The sequence below is a fragment of the Culex quinquefasciatus genome, chromosome 2 (assembly GCF_015732765.1).
Source record: "Culex quinquefasciatus strain JHB chromosome 2, VPISU_Cqui_1.0_pri_paternal, whole genome shotgun sequence".
In the NCBI taxonomy this organism is placed as follows: Eukaryota; Metazoa; Arthropoda; class Insecta; order Diptera; family Culicidae; genus Culex; species Culex quinquefasciatus.
In genome coordinates, this window is record NC_051862.1 from 88,378,331 (window position 1) to 88,397,897 (window position 19,567).

Consider the following 19,567-nt stretch of genomic DNA (forward strand, 5'->3'; position numbering starts at 1 on the left):
ATTTCCGTAGTACAGAACCCCGTTCACACTGATCATTTTATTCACATTGCTAGTTTTGGATTTGGCGAAAAGTATAATCAACAAAAACATTAACTAAAATTTGTACCAGCCTGAACCTATTTGTTCGATTTTTGGGTTCTTGAACACACAACAACTCGATTATCCGAAGGCCTCGGAAAAATTTCGCTTCGGATAATCGAACTTCGGATAATCGAAACTTCGGACAATCGAGGCTTCGGATAATCGAGTCTGGACTGTAATTGGGTCCTAAAATTAAGCTGATATTACTGTTCACAATGATAAAGCTTATTTTTAAAGTACAATGACCCTTTTAACGACCACAAAAGATTTAACATGGATTTTTAATTCAATTTTTAAAAATTCACTTCCCGGCCCTTCTTGGCAGAAAAGCTCCTGCTTGACAGATCGTTCCAAGGGGACCATAGTTGATCCATCGAAAAAATGTTGTCTTGTTAATAACTTTTTTTTTTTAAATAAACGTCATCAGAAATGGTTTTTAATCGTGTTTCTTACCGTTGCTCAAAAAAATTTACAAAGGGCTTTACTACCCAATTTACAACATTTAATCAACAGAATACCCGAAAAAGCTGTTTGTTCGGTAAAATTGAGAGAGAAAATAACTGTTAGTCATGGAAAAAGGCTTTAGCGAAAATAAAGATTAGGGAATATGAAATTCGGGAAAATTTAAATTTAAATAAACGGCAATTAGCGTAAGTGTCACATCGGGGAAATGGCATTCGGGGAAATGGCCGATTAGGGGAAATGGCATTCGGGGATAAAGCCGATTAGGGGAAATGATATTCGGGGAAATGGCATTCGGGGATGTGGCTGATGAGGGGAAGTGGTATTCGGGGATGTGGTCAATTAGGGGAAATGATTTTCGGGAAAATGGCATTCTGGGAAATGTCATTCGGGGAAATGAGCTAGACCCTGTCAAACGAACGGGGTCACGTTTTAGTTTGACACCCCTTTTACACGGAGTTCACACACACACTACCAAACGTTTGTTTTGATAGTGTGCGTGAGCGCCGTGTAACAAGTGACAGTTCGTCACTTTTTATTTTGACTTTGACCAACCAACGGGGTACAAACTAAAAAAGTGTCAAACGAAAAAGTGACCAACCACCGGGGGTTGAGTGTATTTTCGTAAATGTTGATAAAATCCAATTCCCTTTGCCGCTTTTAAAAGGTCTTTAGATTCACTTCAAAATATAGCATAAAGGACCGGGATTGGTTTGACCCTTGTTCATAGCTTTTGCAAATTACTGTTTAAAACAAATATGTTTAAACCCCAATAACTTTTTGCTACTGCTCAATAAGGAAAAACTCTCAAAGATACTGCGATAATTGACAAAGAAAGAAAAATGTAAAAATGATTGATCAAACTTACCGGCACCGCCGAATCGTTGGGAAATTTATCCGGCAACGTAAGCGTAAATCTGAACACCCCGTTTTTGTACGGACCACTCCGCACAAAGAGCACTCCGAACCAAACTGGAATGAGATACAGAAGATTGTTGGGAATCAGAAGTTGAAATTCCCTGGGAAGGAGTATCCATTCTTACCGAAGCTGTTCTCATGCGACGGAATAACGTAGATTCCTCCGAGATCTTCACTTTGCAGTCGCTTGCTGAAAGAAGGAATAAAATTACCAAATTTCAACTAAATACAAAATTGGTTCCGAGAAACTTACTATTCTGTAAGAATTTTGTACTCTTGCAGGACGGTGCCAAGCAGTTTGTCGTAAGAATCAAGCGTCATTTTAGATTTTGTTGAAATTCTTATTACAACACTTTACTAAAACATGTAACTATACTTAGTTTTAACAATCTTTTCACAAGATTTTAGGATTAAAATTAAAAATTTGCTAAGCAGCAAAAGATTTCATGCAAAATATTGAAACCAAAACATAAACAAATATGACAGCTCCTGGATTACACCGCAGTTACACTCTTATGTGAAATCAGTCAGGTTTGATTAAACCCAAATTTGGAAAACGGCTTTCAGTTGATTTCAACTTTAATTTGTTAAGGTGAAGCCGTTGATCATTTTCGAAGAGAATTGATCATCACTCTAAAATCTAGGGGTTTTTGCCTTCCTCACCTCACTGAGGCAAGGCTATAAAATCACTCGAAAAATGAACTTCTTAAATACGACTCTAGATATACCTTCACGTATACCTATCGACTCAGAATCAAATTCTGAACAAATGTCTGTGGGGATGTGTGTAGACTTGATTTTTTTTCCACACGATTATCTCAGAACTGGCTGAACCGATTTTGGCCAGATCCGCCTTATTTTGTTCGTTTTGGAGTCCCCTAAGACCCTATTAAATTTTATTCTGTTTAGTGAAGAACTTTTAAAGTTATGCCAAGAAAAAGTTTTTTTGTAGCTACAAAAAAGGGTGATTTTTGCATAACCTCAAAGGCCGGGTCTTTTTGCTTTTTTGACTTTTTGACCACGCAGGTGATTTGCAGCCACATTCCCTTGCATGCGTATCGCCCGGTTGCCACATTGCTTAAGCAGTGTCTGCGTCTCTTCTGGAAAAAATCTGTATTAATTATGTTGCTGCATCATTTTGTCTCGACAAAGATTTACACGAACTTTTTACTGAAATATATAACTCATGAGACTTTTCACCTTTATTTTGAAGAGTTGGTAAAAAAAAGAATTGAAAATTGCTGTTCAAGTAAAATCAATAATTAAAAAAAAAAACAAATGAAAAAAAAAATAAAAAAAACTTTTAAATTAATTTGTAAATACCACCTAAAATACAACATGAATGCGAGGAAGGCACCAACCACCTTAAGGTGCATTAAGTAACGTTTTTTTAGGTCCTATAAACATATGAAAGACAATAGTTTATTGGTCCTTTTCAAAAAAAACTCTGGAAATGCTCTGTATCTCATTAAATTTAACGAATTTCTGCACCAAAATGAATCAGCATGTACCGGTTGTTACCTTCTTGAAGCCACTGAAAGAGTGTTTGGTCTAAATCAAATGTGTTTCAAAATTTATATACCGTAAACTGGGGTCAATCGGGACACATGGGGCGAATTGGGACAGCAGTTTTAACCATGTTGGAGCACAATATTGTGATTTTTCTGGTTGGTTTCGGTTAGAACAGACTCAGACCAACAAAATGTGTACATCCATTTCCATATTTAAAAGCTTTAAGTGCTCAAAAAATGCTGTCCCTATTCAGACTGTAGTCCCGATTCGCCCCAGATTACGGTACCTAATTTTGTGATACAATCATTAACGTCCTAGTTGGCAATCATTGATTTATGACGATTTCCATAACTTTGCAAGGAATGGGATAATCGTTACCAAAAGGTATCAGCATGTGTAGTGCACTATTCTAAACAACTTGTAGAAGGAATTTTGTCAAAATATTGATAGGGGCGCAAATTTTATATCTTTGAACGAAAAATCATGGCAATGATAGAAGTCTTCACGAATTTGATTTTTTTTTTTCAAATGACAATTCTGGAGTTTTTTTTTTAAATAAATCAAATTTTCCAATCATAATAAACAATAAATCAAATTTTCAGTTTTTGCTTTTTGGGTGTTTTAAAACCCCCTTGAGTCAGGGGTATTAAAAACACCCAAAAAGCAAAAACTGTAAGTTTGGTTTATTCGACCTTTTAAAAAAAAACTCTTGAATTAAATTTGCTTATTGATTTAAAAAAATGATTTTCAACTAATTTTAATGCTCAGTTTAATATGATTCTGATGAAACATGAGTAAAAATAACTCATAAATGTGTGTTACTTCGGCTCAGAGTGTACCGCTACCAACCGCACGAAACCAAAAGATCGCAAAGTGACGTCCCAAAAAGTTGTTTTGTCATTGCTCGTGAGTCGCCGAAAAAGTTGCATTGTCCGCACGAATTTGAGGCCAAAACCCCGCCGGAATCTGTGAGAACCTGTTCCGACCGACCGAGGAAACTAACCCGCAACCAGGATGCCGTCGGAAACGAGCGTCACCAAGGTGATTGTGCACCCGCTGGTGCTGCTGAGCGTGGTGGACCACTTTAACCGGATGGGCAAGATCGGGAACCAGAAGCGCGTCGTCGGAGTGCTGCTCGGCTGCTGGAGGGCCAAGGGCGTGCTGGACGTGTCGAACAGCTTTGCCGGTAGGTTGTTGGGGTTGGTTTTGGAAGGTTGTAATGTTTGTTGAAACGAGGGCTAAAAATGCATCAAGTGCCCAGCGGTGTTGAGCTTGCTGTGGGGAAGTTGGGTGACAACCCCGAGCAGAAAAAGTTTGAAATGAAAATTTCTCATTGCAGTTCCGTTCGACGAGGACGACAAGGACAAATCGGTGTGGTTCCTGGACCACGACTACCTGGAAAACATGTACGGCATGTTCAAGAAGGTGAACGCCCGCGAGCGCGTCGTCGGCTGGTACCACACGGGCCCGAAGCTGTGCCAGAACGACATCGCCATCAACGAGCTGATCCGGCGCTACTGCCCCAACTCGGTGCTCGTCATAATCGACGCCAAGCCGAAGGATCTGGGTCTGCCGACGGAGGCGTACATCGCGGTGGAGGAGGTGCATGACGACGGCAGTCCCACGTCCAAGACCTTCGAGCACGTACCGAGCGAGATTGGCGCGGAGGAAGCGGAAGAGGTGGGCGTGGAGCACCTGCTGCGGGACATTAAGGACACGACGGTCGGAAGTTTGTCGCAGAAGATCACCAACCAGCTGCTCGGGCTGAAGGGACTGAACTCACAGCTGCGCGAAATCAAGAACTACCTGCTGAAGGTCGGCAACGGGCAGCTGCCGGTGAACCACCAGATCGTGTACCAGCTGCAGGACATCCTGAACCTGCTGCCGGACATTGCCCAGGAGAACTTTACCGACACGCTGTACGTGAAGACGAACGACCAGATGTTGGTGGTTTATCTGGCCTCGCTGGTGCGGTCCATCATCGCGTTGCACAACCTGATCAACAACAAGCTCACGAATCGGGACGCGGAAGAGGGCAAGAAGGGCGACGACGGAAAGGACAAGAAGAAGGAGGGAAAGGACGGCGAAAAGGAGGACAAGGATAAGAAAAAGGACGACAAGAAGGAGGAGAAAGAGAAGAAGTAAAAAGAGAGAGTGAGTGTCTGTGGAGTTGCTTTTTGGCTGCAAATCAAGTGTAACGTTTATTAATTACATACGAATCGTATAAATACTAATACTAATTCTCAAATCTGTCTCACCGGCTTGAAATGCTTGAAAGAAAAAAACATTCCATCTTCCTAAACGCCATTCAAATTGAGCTGCTCGGAGACGGACAGTTCCGGCGCCAGCGAGGACAGCGCCAGGTCGGTCCACTTTTGCTCCTGCTCGGACAGGGTGAGGTGCGAGTCGCCGTTGTCCGCCTCGGGGTCGGGCAGCTTCTCCGAGGGAACCATAATCTGGTCGTTGGGCAGTTCGTCGGTGAGCCTGAGGTGGAACAAGCAAAAGACGTGAAACAAGCAAACGAGGTGAAACAAGCACAAAACACCCACCAGGTATCGTCGATCAGATCGATGAGGTAGCCGTCGGATGGAGGCTGAAAAAAAATGGTTTATTTTGTTTAGGATTGTCAGTTTGTGGTCACCTCTCTCATTCAAGGCTTTGGACCGCTAGGTTCAAGCACAAACTTGCAATAGAGACTCTAAAACTAAACATTATTTTCTCAATCTAATTTAGTTTAAAACTAGTTAAATGATTAGGAAAATGATTCTCTTTTTGGTACAGGACCATCTTGGGACCATTCATTAACCACGTGGACACATATTTTAGAAATCACAATATTTTTTTATTCTCTGAGTGTTTTTGAAACCTTTTGAGTAAGGGGAAAACAATTCCCAGAAAAGTTTCTTTTGAGAAAAATATTTGGAATTCCCATAAAATTTCAATATAAATGAAACCTAAAAATTTAAAATTCAAAAATCAAAATTAAAAGTGAATAGAAATTTCATTAACTGCAAAAAAGTGTAGCCTTTAAAATTTTGAATTCTTTAGAATTTGTATTTTTTGAAAGTTTAGAATTTTTTGGAAATTTTGACATTTTTTTATTTTAATCTTTACTTATTTTTAAATTTTAGATTTTTTTTATATATTGGGAATTTTAGGAGTTTGGAAGCGTTGTAAAATTCCTTTTTGTTTTTTTTTTATTTTTGAAGTGTCGTTAAGGGAATTTTATTTCCTAAGATGACGATGAAATATGCTACAGGAGAGCAGTTCTCTCAGATTTCGGTCATTCGATTTTTTTTTTGTATTTTTTAATCCGGCTGAAACTTTTTTTGTGACTTCGGCATACCCAAAGAAGCCATTTTGCATCATTAGTTTGTCCATATAATTTTCCATACAAACTTGGCAGCTGGCCATACAAATATGATGTATGAAAATTCAAAAATCTGTATCTTTTGAAGGAATTTTTTGATCGATTTGGTGTCTTCGGCAAAGTTGCAGGTATGGATATGGACTACACTGGAAAAAAATGATACAAGGTAACAAATTTTTTGGTGATTTTTTATTTAACTTTTTGTCACTAAAACTTGATTTGCAAAAAAAAACACTATTTTTTATGTTTTAGAGGACATCAAATGCCAACTTTTCAGAAATTTCCAGGTTGTGCAAAAAATCTTTGAGCGAGTTATGAATTTTTGAATCAATGCTGTTTTTTCAAATAATCGAAAAATTGGTCGCAAAAATTGTTCAACTTCATTTTTCGATGTAAAATTAAATTTGCAATCAAAAAGTACTTCAGTGAAATTTTGATAAAGTGCACCGTTTTCAAGTTAAATCCATTTTTAGGTGACTTTTTTGAAACTAGTCGAAGTTTTTAATTTTTTTTAATAAGTGCACATGTTTGCCCACTTTTGAAAAAATATTTGGAAAGCTGAGAAAATTCTCTATATTTTGCACTTTTGAACTTTGTTGATACGACCCTTAGTTTCTAAGATATTGCCATGCAAGTGTTTAAAAACAGGAAAATTGATGTTTTCTAAGTCTCACTCAAACAACCCACCGATCTTTTCAAAAAAAAATATTTTCAAGATTTTTAAACCAAGACTAACATTTCAAAAGGGCCAAACATTCGATATTACGCCCTTTTAAAATGTTAGTCTTGATTTAAAAATTTTGAAAATATTTTTTTCGAAAAGATCGGAAAATTTCACGAATGTTTCATATTTTAACATAGAAAATCGGACCATTAGTTGCTGAGATATCGACATTAGAAAATGGTGTGTTGTTTGGGTGGGACTTAAAAAACATCAAATTCTTGTTTTTAAACCTTTGCATGGCAAAATCTCAGCAACTAAGGGTCGTATCAAAAAAGTTCAAAAGTGCAAAATATAGAGAATTTTCTCAGCTTTTCAAAATATTTTTTTCAAAAGAGGGCAAACATGTGCACTAATTAAAAAAAAAATAAAAACTTCGACTAGTTTCAAAAAAGTCACCTAAAAATGGATTTAACTTGAAAACGGTGCACTTTATCAAAATTTCATTAAAGTACTTTTTGATTGCAAATTTGATTTTACATCGAAAAATGAAGTTGAAAAATTGTTGCGACCAATATTTCGATTTTTTGAAAAAATTAGTATTGATTCAAAAATTCATAACTCGCTCAAAGATTTTTTGCACAATCTGGAAATTTCTGAAAAGTTGGCATTTGATGTCCTCTAAAACATATCAAAAATTCAAAACAAATTAAAAATAGTGTTTTTTTGCCTATCATGTTTTAGTGACAAAAATTTAAATAAAAAATCACCAAAAAATGTTTTACCGTGTATCATTTTTTTCAGTGTAGTCCATATCCATACTTACAACTTTGCCGAAGACACCAACTCGATCAAAAAATTCCTTCAAAAGATACAGATTTTTGAATTTTCATACATCATTTTTGTATGGACAGCTGCCGAATTTGTATGGAAAATTATATGGACAAACTAATGATGCAAAATGGCTTCTTTGGGCATACCGAAGGCACCAAAAAAGTTTCAGTCGGATTAAAAAATACAAAAAAAAATGGAATGACCGAAATCTGAGAGAACTGCTCTTTTGCGAAAAATATTTGGAATTCCCATAAAGTTTCAAAATAAATGATAACTAAAAATTCAAAAATCAAAATTAAAAATGAATAGAAATTTCATTAACTGCAAAAAAAATGTAGCCGTCAAAATTTTGGATTCTTTAGAATTTGTATTTTTTTAAATTTTAGAATTTTTTGTAAATTATGACATTTTTTTTTTCATTTTGATCTTTAATTTTAGATTTTATTTAAATTGTTGAGAATTTTAGGAGTTTGGAAATGTTGTAAAATTTCGATTTGTTTTTTTTTTTAATTTTTGAAGTGTAAAGGGAATTTTATTTCCTAAGATGACGATGAAATATGCTTGCAAATAATGTATAATACAGGAGTGGCCAACCTTTTGGCCCTGCGGGCCTGATTTGATTTTTCTGAAGCTGTGTCGGGCCGGAAGTAATGTTCGATTATTGTTGAAAAAGTAAACAATTTTTTCTCATAAAATTAATTGAGTTTTTTTAGTAAACAAATTAATAAATAGTGCTGCAAGTATGATTAATTGTTGAGTAGAAGACTGCGCGCAATCAAGAAGGCACTGTGTGTCGGCAGCTTGGTTACATTTTATTAGTTGAATAAACTTACTACCGATTGGACGTGTTTATAATTCACTGCGTTCTCATTACTCCAACAAGATTAATATATTTTGATTAAAAAAAAAATAACTTTCGAAAATTGGTGTTGATTATTTTTTATTTGTTCAAAATTAAATTTAATTAAATACTCTGATATCATTAACTTTTTTGAAACTTTAAAATTTAATTAGTCGTTGCAAGTTTCTTAAGTTTAATTTCCTTAACACAAAAATATAAAAAAAAATAATGAGGCATGATCAAATTAATTGAACCGAAATTTGGATGCAAATCTTCTTTAAAAATAAACTTTTAGCGTTGTTGTGCACCTTTGCTCAATTTTTAAGTTATTCTATAAACACAAACATTTAAACAGTGTAGAGAAATATACATTGAATAGTTTTTAATTCGTTATTCCTTGAATTTCAAAGTTTATGAAAAATTCCAGGGTGGCCACTCAAGTCGAGAAAGTCGGGAAAAAGTCGGAAATTCGCTTAAATTCGCCAAAAATCGGGAAAAAGTCGGGAATTTATGATTTTTTGTCAAGAAGTCGGGAAAAGTCGGGAATTCTGAGCATCCTTGTTTGAAAATTGTTTGTTAACTCTTGAATAATTTTGTAATATTTTGTACAATTTTCAAAATTAATTCACTTTTTTTCTGTTTTAGTAACTTACATTAAATTTAAGGTATATTTGAGTATGGAAAAGCTGTTTAATACATTCAAAATCTTTCTGAATATTGTTCATCAAACAAGAGGTAAAGTTCGCAATTCGCAATTCGCAATTTTCAGTGTAAGAACGGGCCTTGACCGATCTTATGCACTAGGTTCCCGACGAACACGCACTGCCCTTACACCTACATCTCACCCTTGCTCTGAGTCAGTACGAGCAACACGCTAGAACACGCTTTGAGTGTTCGTGCCAGGCATGCACACCTTCTTTTCCGGTTACGCATTTTAACTCGGCCGGGGGTGGTACATTACGTAGGGTTTGATGTAAGTATAAGCGCCTAACCATTTATAGTGTGCCTATCAATTTTCATTAAAGCAAGTACTGTTTTATTTTTAGTTTGAATTCAAAAACTAGTTGTTATTCTACTGTGTACTGTTTTCTCCTGATATCTTCCCTAATGTTGAATCGTGTTAATCTGTTGCTATTTCTTCTGTCGCGGTGTTTTGTTACAATTTTTGGTCCTAAGCATGTTATAAAAGTTTATCAAAAATACAATAGCAATATTTGTGTTAATCCTTTAACCATTCCATAAATTGAGTAAGGGCTCAAACCTCACTTGTTTGAAAAAAGGTGAAGATTGAAAACAATAGTCAGTAAAAGAGAATTTATTTTATAAAAATCAAGTATCAATAGTAAGAGAATGATGAGCGTATTTTGAAGAATAAAAATGAGAAGCTAGATGTATTAGATGTAAAATTAGACAATAGTTAATAAATAGAGATGCAAAACAAGCTTAGATTATAGTAATGATAATTTATAGGACAGATAAAGAATTATTCAAACAAATAAATTCGCAATAAAATCAAAAAAGATTAGGCAAATGAACAATAGACTTGATATTACTAGTACATTAAGGAAAAGTATATATTTAATGAAAAACACAAAGTTTTTACAGCAGTATCAATTGATAGAAAAGAGTGGAAAAGCTTTGAGAGATAAGAGAATCAAAAGTTAGTAACATTAAAATCAAATGTTGGATATTAAATAGAAGAATCAGTGAAGAATTGGGAATCAGAAGAGCAAAACAAAAATAGGAGATAGGTGGTAGCTGAGAATGAAGAGAAGAGAAACCCCGTTGTGCGATGTTTCAGGTACATCCACAGCAGTTGACTCAACATACAGCGAATCAAAACAAAACCGTCTACAATCACAAATTACTTCCCTTTCCCACATTGTCGCGCCCTTTTTTTTTAGCCGTCTCGACTCTGACCCGCGGTGGTCAAAGGTTTACGATCCGTTTCCACAGGCCACCAGCTAGGTCATCATGAAAACCAAGCCAACGTGGAGGTAAGAAAATAGGACACTCGCAAGGAACCAGAGCTATACTGTTCTGATCAAGATAATTAGGATGATCTAACAGAACTACGGATGTAGTTAGTTACGCTCCTTCCAGGATGTTCCTTACGTGGACGTCAACAGAAGAGCACGCAACAAGGTCAAAACTTCAAAATAGAAGTCTAATCAACTGAAAACAATCTTAAATGCATTTTTCTGCATTGATAATCATATTTAGCATGTTTGGGCTTGTTTAAAATTGTTTTGATTTTTTATGAAATTCCTATGTACAGCAGCGCAATTTTTTTTTTCGCAAAAAATTAAATTATCGTCAATATTTAATTTTTTGGAAACTAATGATGGCAAAACAACTGGACAATACACCTGTCCTGCATGCATTTGCATTGCATTTTATGCATTTTAAAACAATTTTTTCATTAAAATGTTGAAAACTTGGCTCAAAATTTCAATTGTTTATACTTTTATTGTTTTACCCCCATCGATAAAAAATTGCATCGGCCTAAGTAATTTAAACTATGTTTTTTTTCAAATGTTGCTCTTGACCTTACTTACCATAGATAAAGCTTGATTTTCAGTTTCGGAATGTCGAATAAAATCCAACATTGAAAACCTTTTTTATCGTTTTGAAAACATAAAGAAAATTTTGCAAAAAAAATTCCTAGAAATTTTGAGTTATTGCAATTTGCAAAATTGTTTAAAAAAAAATGTCTTTTCAATCATTTTGCTTAAAATAAGTGGGAAAACATAAAATCATATCAAACTGAATTTTCCTTGAAAAAAATCAGTTAAATGCTGACCACTAGATAAATTAACATTGATTAAAAAATTCAATGTCGAAAATTTCAAAATTAAAAAGGGAAATTGGCAAAAACATGTCTTTCTGTACATTTTTAGACATTAATCTAAGTTTTTTCATATAGACATTTCACATTTTTACATTTGTTTTTTATTTTGTCAAACATCCATGTACTCACAATGTGCTCCATAAACTCACCGTTCAAAACCAAAAAAATAAAAAATAAAAATGATGCTTTTCGATAATAGTGTCGAAAAGTTCAACTTTTTTTTCAGCACTCATTTCAGTGCCGAAAAGTAGAACTTTTCTGCCCTGGTTTTTAAAGGTTTTAATTTCCATTCTATTATTTTTGGTGAGGGAAAAGTAGGCCGTTTCGTTGCTCGAGAATGTCAGGAAAAGTAAATAGTTTCCAACGGAATTGCAAAAATGTTTATTTAGAAATGATACGAAATTCATAACGAATGTTTGAATTTGAAAAAAAAATCATTTTTAAAAAATACAAAGGCTAAATCAAAATAATGAGCTAAATAAGCAAATTTTTTTTCTGAAGTGGCTGTGACTTTGGCAAATTTCAATAGATGTTCGTTACGTTTCAGCCAGGATATATTTTTTTTTTTCCAAAAATTATGCAATGTTGGAAAATTTTCTCCGTTTTGAATGAAGGTTTGCAAATCGTTTTCCGCAAATTTCTTTTGCCAGGAATGGGCTACGGGGAAGATTTTCAATAGGTTTCACTAGAAGCTCAGATGGATCAAACGCGACCGGAAGTGTCGGAATTCGTTCAGTAATTTCCGAGAAAATGTAGTGACATTTTTTGGCCATTATTCAAGTGAATTTATATGGCATTCCTCATAGCAGCAAAGCTGGTTCTGCCGAAATCCGGCTAGAACAGTGGAACATTTCTGCTAGAATGCTGTAAGAATATCCACCTCTGTCAAGCTCAGAACAATCTTGTTCTCAGTTTAAGAACTCTGCTAGAATCTTGCTAGAACGTCGTGACCCTCTTAGGTCGTAACTGGGTGCTTGGGACGTGAGATTCAAGTGCCTAAAAACAGTCACGCCAGAAAGCTTGCGATGGTAGCGCGCGACATCATTGCAAAATATTGGATTGACACCGCAGACAGAGCCCTCAATATGAAGTTCTGATTTGATACGTTGAAAACTTTAGAAAATTGATTAAATATGCAAAAATCTTACTTCACTATCCATTTCACAGGAAATTTGGTAAAAATTAGCTCCGAAACCGAGAAAATTTAATTCACCAAGCGACTTCAAATCCAATCAAAAACAAACTTTCAAAAGTGACGTTTCTCTCGAAGAACAGAGAGGAGTTGGCTTAACAGGTCGAATGATGATAAATTGCGGTGTAACGTTTGACAAGCCCCGTTGCGTCAAATATTTGAGGTTCTTCAACAAGTTCATCCACTGTCAACAAATCAAAAATCGATGAAACAGCTCAAAACATCAACAAACGTGCTCTTACGCACAAGTTTTTTTTTTTGAAATCGTGCATTTAAAACCTATAAATCGCTGTTTAATCCATTTTTTTTTTGATACTTTAACCTACCAAACTATTTTGAAAAGTTAGCGACAAAGTTTTCCTCCCAATCGGGGTCAATTTCTGCCGGATAGCTTTTGTTTCTGTTACAAAACCTCAACCAAAAATGCCGTTCATGAAGGGAAAAGCCCCGGTTCGCCGGTCCATCCAGTATCTGACCGCGGGCCGGTTGGCGCTCAAGGAGAAGATCAAAGTCTTTAGCGTAAACTACAACACGTACGGCGATCACCACGAGGGCGCGAGGTAGGTTGCAAGATCTATGGTGGCCCACGAGAGACCTCCCGGTTGATTACGTAACTCAATTCCGAATCTTTCTTCTTGCAGGGACTTTGTGTTTTGGAACATTCCCCAGATTCAGTACAAAAATCCGAATGTGCAGGTTGTGACGTTCAAGAACATGACCCCGTCGCCGTTTATTCGGTGCTATTATGGTAAGGGTTTCTTTCAGTAACTGAGATAAATGTAAAGTTTTAAATATTATTAATTTTGTAGAGAATGGCAAGCAGATTCTCATCGATGTCGACAGCAAAAACCGTGACGAGATCATGCAGCACCTGATACAGGTCGTGGGGAAATCTTTGTATGCATTCAACAGACACAACATTAGCAGTAACAACTAAACAATTTTCTTTTTCCACAGCGAAACCCTCAAGGCGGAATCAAAGCTCGCGGAAAAGCAGGACAACCCGGCCAACTTTGGCATCGGTTGCGCCAAGCACTGTATCTGCGAAGTGCCCGGCCAGTTGCCCTGCCCGGGAGTCGTTCCGGTGCCGCAGCACATGCGCGGCAAGTACAAGTTCCAGAAGGAGTAGAAGTTCTTTTCCGTTCTAGATTGATTGAGAGAGTTAAAAAATTCGTTTTAGTTCACGTTGCTTGAGAGTAGTTTGTAATTCCAGCAACCTTAAGTTTGTCTCAGAGTAAAAAAAAGTCGTCACACACGCAGATCTTGAAAAGTTGTATAAAACCGCCGGAAAGAAACTCCCCCCGCGCTCACTACTTGAACCGCGTCGACTTGTACGGTCCAGGGCGCGACCCTCCCCGACCCGGCCCATGATGCCGATGTTTCATCGAATCCGACCGCTGCTGCTGCTGGTTCGGCGCGTTCTTATTATACTGATATCGCTCGATGATCGGTCTCTCCCCAACCACGCTCTTATTGATGATCAGATCGTCCGACCTGCTCTCCATCATCTTCAGCTTCGCCTCCAACGCTTGAATCTTGGTCTGCTGACTCACAGGTCCCCCGGCGCCCGCCTTTGACCCCCCGGCCAGCGCCGGAATCTGTATCTTTGGCTTCGCCCGCTCCATCTCGTCCCGGTTGACGTTCTTGGCCCAGCGCACCACCATGTGTTTGTCCCCGATCTGCTTGCCGTTCAGCATCTCCAGCGCCCGTTCCGAGTCCTGCTGCCGGTCGTACGTCACGAAGGCGTACCCCCGCGGATAGCCGGCCATCGGTCCGGACCGGTGGAACAGCATGTCGAACTTCTCAATTTTGCCGCATTTTTGCGCAATTTTCAATAGTTGGTACCGATTGGGGCGGAACGAAAAAAGCGGGAAAAGGCGGTTAATATTCCTCTTCTAGGGAAGTTGAAAGTGAGAGGGGAAGAAAGAAAAGCAACTTACTCGGTAATGCGACTGTCCAGGTTGCCCAGCCAAAGCCGTCGGTCGTCCTGCGCTGGAGGTTGCTGAAGGACAAAGAGTGAAAGTGAGTTACAGTTATTTTGAGTTTGACGATTTTAAGACGCAATTAGGCGACTTACCTCGGTCATTTTCAGGTTTTTAATAGATTTATAAATTAGTGAACACAACTAGTTGGTATAAAACGGTATTTTGTACAGTTTTCCGATTAAAAAACGGATTTTTCGCAAATTTGATACAAATTTCTGTTGATATGAGTGAAAATTTTCGCGTAAATAATTAACTTTGACAGTTGGACTGACAGTTCATTCTTCGAGTGGGATTCTACCCTGTGGTCGAAATCGGCTACACCGCAATTGAAAAAGTCGAGATTTTTACAAGGGGAAAGACACATTAATTTTATTGAAGTTCTGAGCAATCGTATATACAATAGGGTGTAATACACGGGGTTGGGCACAAGGTGGATCCGTAGCGCATTGGATTTACCTCGGGATTTACTTCCGTAAATATTCCGTAAATATCGTAAATATAGGTAAATATTATTCACCTGCACGATATTAGGCACAACATTTTGTTCAGTGTGGATAATGACAGTTAAGAACTGTCACTTGTTTGTTTCCTTCGTTAACAAACTGTCACCGCTCCAATATTTTTCGAGCTTGAGGAATTTTTTTTTTTCACTTGCGGAACCGATCCTCGCAACATCTCGCAACAACCTACCCCGCAATCCACCAGCAATCTGTGCGAGAAGCCCAGTGCGGATCTGCGCTCCGACCCAGAAATTGCCGACAAGACCATCGACTGCCTCGGACTTGGGGTGAGTAATCCTCACGAGGTGGTCACTTTACATATATTGCTTATATCGCATATGTTAATCCGTATGTGCATCCATATTTACGGAGATACGCGATTCGTTCATAAAATTTATTTCAGTGTGGTCACGAGCCGTGGTTGTCAATGCAGAAGCGCACGCTGCGGTTTGTTTACAAACAAAGTTCATAACATAACCAATCTTCATCAACTCTGGTAAACAAGTTGGCTCGTTATTTTGTGACAATCGTCAATCACCTGTACTCGGACGTGCAAATCCGTACCGGTAGCAACCCGGTGATCCGCGGGAACAAGATTTGGGGTGGTCAAAACGGTGGAGTTCTGGTGAGAATCAGAGGTCTGGGCCTGCTAAAACAGAACGAGATCTTTGACAATGCTATGGCCTGCATGTTGATCAAGACTAGGTAATCGAACGCAATGCGAAACGTGACGGAAACAAGGTCTTTTGCGGTCGGGACGGCGGTATCTGCATCTTGGAATGTGATTTCAACCCAGAGCTTGACGGATTGGCTACCGGCGTCGAGATTACTAACAATGCAACCGCTATGATAGAGTTCAACCAGATCTTTAACAACAAATTCGGTGGCCTGTGTCTGGCCAGTGGTGTCCAGCCGATCACCCGTGGCAACAACCAAGTAAGTTCAGTGCAAAACCGATCAAAGAAACCCAACTCATCATTTGTTTCGATTTTACAGGACGAGGTGGAAAAGGCTGTATCCGGGAGGTAATTTCTGTACAAGATCAGTTCGCACACGTCCTTTCCGATGTACGACTTTTACCGGTGCCACACGTGCAACACGACCGACCGGAACGCGATCTTCGTCAGCTTTACCAGGACGTGTCACGCGGCTTTTAATGTTTGTATTTTAAGTTTTTTTTTTGTTTTTTTATTGTTATTTTTAATGAAATACATAAAATAAAACCCCCCTCTGCCTCCACCCTCCTGCGGCTGCGCGTTAAACGTTAGGTACGGTTCCACCGCAAACGGCACTAGTGAGTTTTGACGGGGTCATGCGTTTTGAAATGTGTATACGGTTCACGGTGGCCAGCGCAGGAAGCTTGTTGAAATCCTTGAAAAAAGGGTATACATTTAGGTTGTTAAATTTATATTTTTTGATACAAACATTCAACCGAGATCCGTCGTAGCAGAATCTCCTTTTGCTCAAAACAACGGGAAGTTGCGGTAATGTTGCAATGGTAACTACAAATTGGACGGATTTCTCCTACAGTTTATTGTTGTATACATAACCACCCTTGATCGGGCCCAAAACGGAAGCCGCGTTGGGCACCATATATAACGGGCGGGGATTGTCTAGAGGTTTTGCCAAGAACCAAGTCCACTTATAAGAGCCAGGCCGATGACGGCCGCGGACCGGCAAGATCTAAATTCATTAAAGCCCGACCCGGCTGCTCAACTCAGGGCAGGTGGAAAAGGTAAGGGTGCCACCGAGTCACCGTCAGCAACCGACACGTGGTATGAACCGAGATGGTAAAAGATTTCCCGGAACATTAACTGGTGACCGTCATCGGCCTGGCGCATATAAGTGGACTTGGTTCTTGGCATAACCTCTAGACAACCCCACCCGTTACAGCCTTTAGGTTTTCTGTTGTTCCTGTGACGCTCCACTGAACTCTTGTAACTGAAATTCATTCGCCCGCTGCGGTCGTTTCCCGGCAAACGTGAAAGCCGTGCTGACACTAGGCGAGGCCGCGGGAGTTTAGACTCGATTCGGTGGCACCAAAATCCTTGACGTATTCGGCGGTTGTATCAATTACGACACTAACTGCGTTTGATTCTTGCCTCAGGTGCTGTCGATTCTGGTCCAACCTTCGAAGAGCACCGGAAATTTTCCTCGAGCCAGAAAAATAAATGTGGAACAGTGACAGTTTGTAAATGAAGCAAACCAAAAAGTGACATTTCATTTCTGTCATTATCCACACTGAACAAAATTTCGTTCCAGTTGTCGTGCATGTATTCAGATCAACCATATTTACCTGTATTTACCAATATTTACCAATATTTACGGTAGTTGATCCAATGCGCTACGGATCAACCTTGTGCCCAACCCCGTGTAAATCATGCAGAACTTGGTTTTTCAAAACTTCAGAACCGATCAAACTGGCAACACTTCCGCTACACCGCAAAAATGTTCATCCGCACGCATGCAAGCGGTGCAAGCAAATAATCGACGAAGGGGTTCATTCTGGAAAACGTTCTCTCGCTTCGCGGATGACAGCTCCTGTCAAAACTGGTCGCGCGAGGTGAAAGCAGGCTCCTAATCATTTTCCATCGCGTGTGCGTGTTGCTCGCGTTTCGCAGATTTAAAACGCAAAAAAGTCCCCGAAAACAATCCGTTCGCGATCCGGTCCATCGTTCCGGCGCTACTTCCGCGGGTCGGGCATCGATTACGGGCGTTTGTGAGTTTGGACGGTCGTCGGTTGTGGGGGAAAAGTGCGTGCAAAGTTCGTCGCAACTTTTCTTCTTTTTCGGCGGGGTGTTCCGAAGAAGAACACGAAGAGTTGCTAGAAGTTGAGGTTAAGGACTCGCTCTCTCGCGGGAGAAGAGGTGTCACTTTCGTCCGGAGGTTTTGGACGTTTTGTTATGCGTAAAAGTGCGTAGATTTTGTTGATCTACTGGTAGCAGCTGGCAGTGCAAGAAGTGAAAGGTTCGTGAAAGTTGTACGGATTGCTAAGAAAAATTATTTAACGTGGTTTGTTTTGATTGTAGGACATACACCACACTCAGGATGGCTTCCCCGCTGGACCAGGCGGAAGTGCTCCGAGGACGCGACTTGGCCAAAATCTTCCAGGTGTGGGAAGAGCGGCACAGCGTACCCGGCTATGATCCGGAACCGGTTGTGACGCGGTAAGTGAAGTGGTGAAATTGAGCATCATATTATTAGCCTTTTTTGGGAAAACTTTTCGTTTCCATTTGCGTTTGCTTGCACGGACATGATAAAACAAGAACAAACGCGCACGCGAACGTCACACGTTGCTCGAAATTTGTGATTTCCTCGTTTTGATTAGATTTGGCGAAGAAGACTTTCAAGGTAAAGATTACCTCTTGGAACGACTCTAGAATAGGGCTTCTCCACTTCTACGAAGGAAATAACAATAAGGAGCAATCTGTTGTAACGCAAAAAATTACATTTATTTTTTTTAAATTCCGATACATCCTTGCCCTGATAAAAAGTCTAACTAACAAGATATCATTGCCAAATAAAATAACTATTACGATTACTAATATCACTATCTTTGGATATATAACAAATTAATTTTGAAATTTAAAAAATCATCTATTCTAATAATTTAGAATTATAAAATTCAATCATTTTTAAATTCCGGTTTTCTTCAAATTAAAAAAAAAATGATTCCAAAATTCTAATAAATATTCTAAAAAAAAAGAAAACATTATTTTATAATTTAAACTTTAACATTTTAAAATTCTAAAACACTTAAACTGTAAAATTTAAAAAATCTGGAATTCCATAATTTTGAAAGTTTTAAATTTAAAAATTCGGAAATAGAAAAATTGAATGTATTTTTTTAAAATTATCTGCAATTTATTTTATTTTCTAATTCCATTTATAAAATTCTTCAATTTGAAGAATTGAAAAATTATATTCTATTTTTTGTGATCTTAAAATTTCAGAATAATCTAAAAAATTTAGATTAAAAAAAAAATTGAGACTCTAGAATATTTAAATTTTTAAGATTTTTAGAAGCCTGGATTTTTAAAAATTTAAAACTACAAAATTTTAAATACGTATTTTCCTTGGGCATGAGTAAGGACCTCGACGCCGTTAGCAATGTTGGCTTTAAAATAAAATTTCGTGATAATATCACTTCCCCCCAGCCAACATTTTTGCCATGCGAAGCGGGCCTCGACGCTGTGTCTAGGTTTAATTCCTAGCTAGGAGCCATCAGTGTCTTAAGAGGTGGTCCCAAGGCCGAGTAGGAGTTCATGAAGCAAATTAGTCGTCTCCCACCCCTTTTAAATTGAAAAATGAACTCTGAAACCAGCGCTTACTCACAACAGAAACAGAGGCCTCTTCTAGG

At 38.3% G+C, this 19,567-nt stretch overlaps 6 protein-coding genes across 10 annotated transcripts in view; 3 read left to right on the forward strand and 3 right to left on the reverse strand.

Annotated features, from left to right (window-relative positions):
• LOC6048278 (protein crossbronx homolog) overlaps window positions 1-1,942 on the reverse strand; it is a 7,472-nt gene extending 5,530 nt beyond the window's left edge. Inside the window, exons 1-3 of the mRNA XM_001865185.2 lie at window positions 1,715-1,942; window positions 1,587-1,651; window positions 1,412-1,515 (exon numbers count right to left, since the gene is read on the reverse strand). Coding sequence (XP_001865220.2) covers window positions 1,412-1,515; window positions 1,587-1,651; window positions 1,715-1,782 — 237 coding nt within the window. The 5' untranslated portion in view covers window positions 1,783-1,942. The remainder of the gene's footprint in view (window positions 1-1,411; window positions 1,516-1,586; window positions 1,652-1,714) is intronic.
• Window positions 1,943-3,826: 1,884 nt separating this feature from the next.
• Window positions 3,827-5,225, forward strand: LOC6048277 (26S proteasome non-ATPase regulatory subunit 7). The gene is made up of 2 exons (XM_001865184.2): window positions 3,827-4,159; window positions 4,313-5,225. The coding sequence occupies exons 1-2, from the start codon at window positions 3,988-3,990 to the stop codon at window positions 5,116-5,118; spliced, it is 978 nt and encodes a 325-aa protein (XP_001865219.1). The 5' UTR covers window positions 3,827-3,987; the 3' UTR covers window positions 5,119-5,225.
• On the reverse strand, window positions 5,140-12,819 carry LOC6048274 (anaphase-promoting complex subunit 13). The gene is made up of 3 exons (XM_001865183.2): window positions 12,679-12,819; window positions 5,523-5,566; window positions 5,140-5,457 (listed from the first exon to the last, which is right to left on the reverse strand). The coding sequence occupies exons 1-3, from the start codon at window positions 12,688-12,690 to the stop codon at window positions 5,271-5,273; spliced, it is 243 nt and encodes an 80-aa protein (XP_001865218.1). The 5' UTR covers window positions 12,691-12,819; the 3' UTR covers window positions 5,140-5,270.
• A 101-nt stretch (window positions 12,820-12,920) lies between these two features.
• LOC6048273 (probable 28S ribosomal protein S25, mitochondrial) lies at window positions 12,921-13,981 on the forward strand. The gene is made up of 4 exons (XM_001865182.2): window positions 12,921-13,282; window positions 13,364-13,470; window positions 13,532-13,619; window positions 13,680-13,981. The coding sequence occupies exons 1-4, from the start codon at window positions 13,146-13,148 to the stop codon at window positions 13,849-13,851; spliced, it is 504 nt and encodes a 167-aa protein (XP_001865217.2). The 5' UTR covers window positions 12,921-13,145; the 3' UTR covers window positions 13,852-13,981.
• LOC6048276 (probable RNA-binding protein 18) lies at window positions 13,893-14,965 on the reverse strand. The gene is made up of 3 exons (XM_001865181.2): window positions 14,800-14,965; window positions 14,663-14,724; window positions 13,893-14,567 (listed from the first exon to the last, which is right to left on the reverse strand). Exons 1-3 carry the CDS (start codon window positions 14,806-14,808, stop codon window positions 14,033-14,035), a joined length of 606 nt encoding a protein of 201 aa, XP_001865216.2. The 5' UTR covers window positions 14,809-14,965; the 3' UTR covers window positions 13,893-14,032.
• A 2,782-nt stretch (window positions 14,966-17,747) lies between these two features.
• LOC6048271 (protein mahjong) overlaps window positions 17,748-19,567 on the forward strand; it is a 32,275-nt gene continuing 30,455 nt past the window's right edge. For 3 of the 5 annotated variants that reach the window (XM_038251951.1, XM_038251953.1, XM_038251955.1), the window contains exons 1-2: window positions 17,748-18,174; window positions 18,237-18,374. In XM_038251951.1, the coding sequence (XP_038107879.1) occupies window positions 18,256-18,374 (119 nt within the window). In that variant the 5' untranslated portion in view covers window positions 17,748-18,174; window positions 18,237-18,255. The remainder of the gene's footprint in view (window positions 18,175-18,236; window positions 18,375-19,567) is intronic. The other 2 variants (XM_038251952.1, XM_038251954.1) reach the window with 1 other exon arrangement.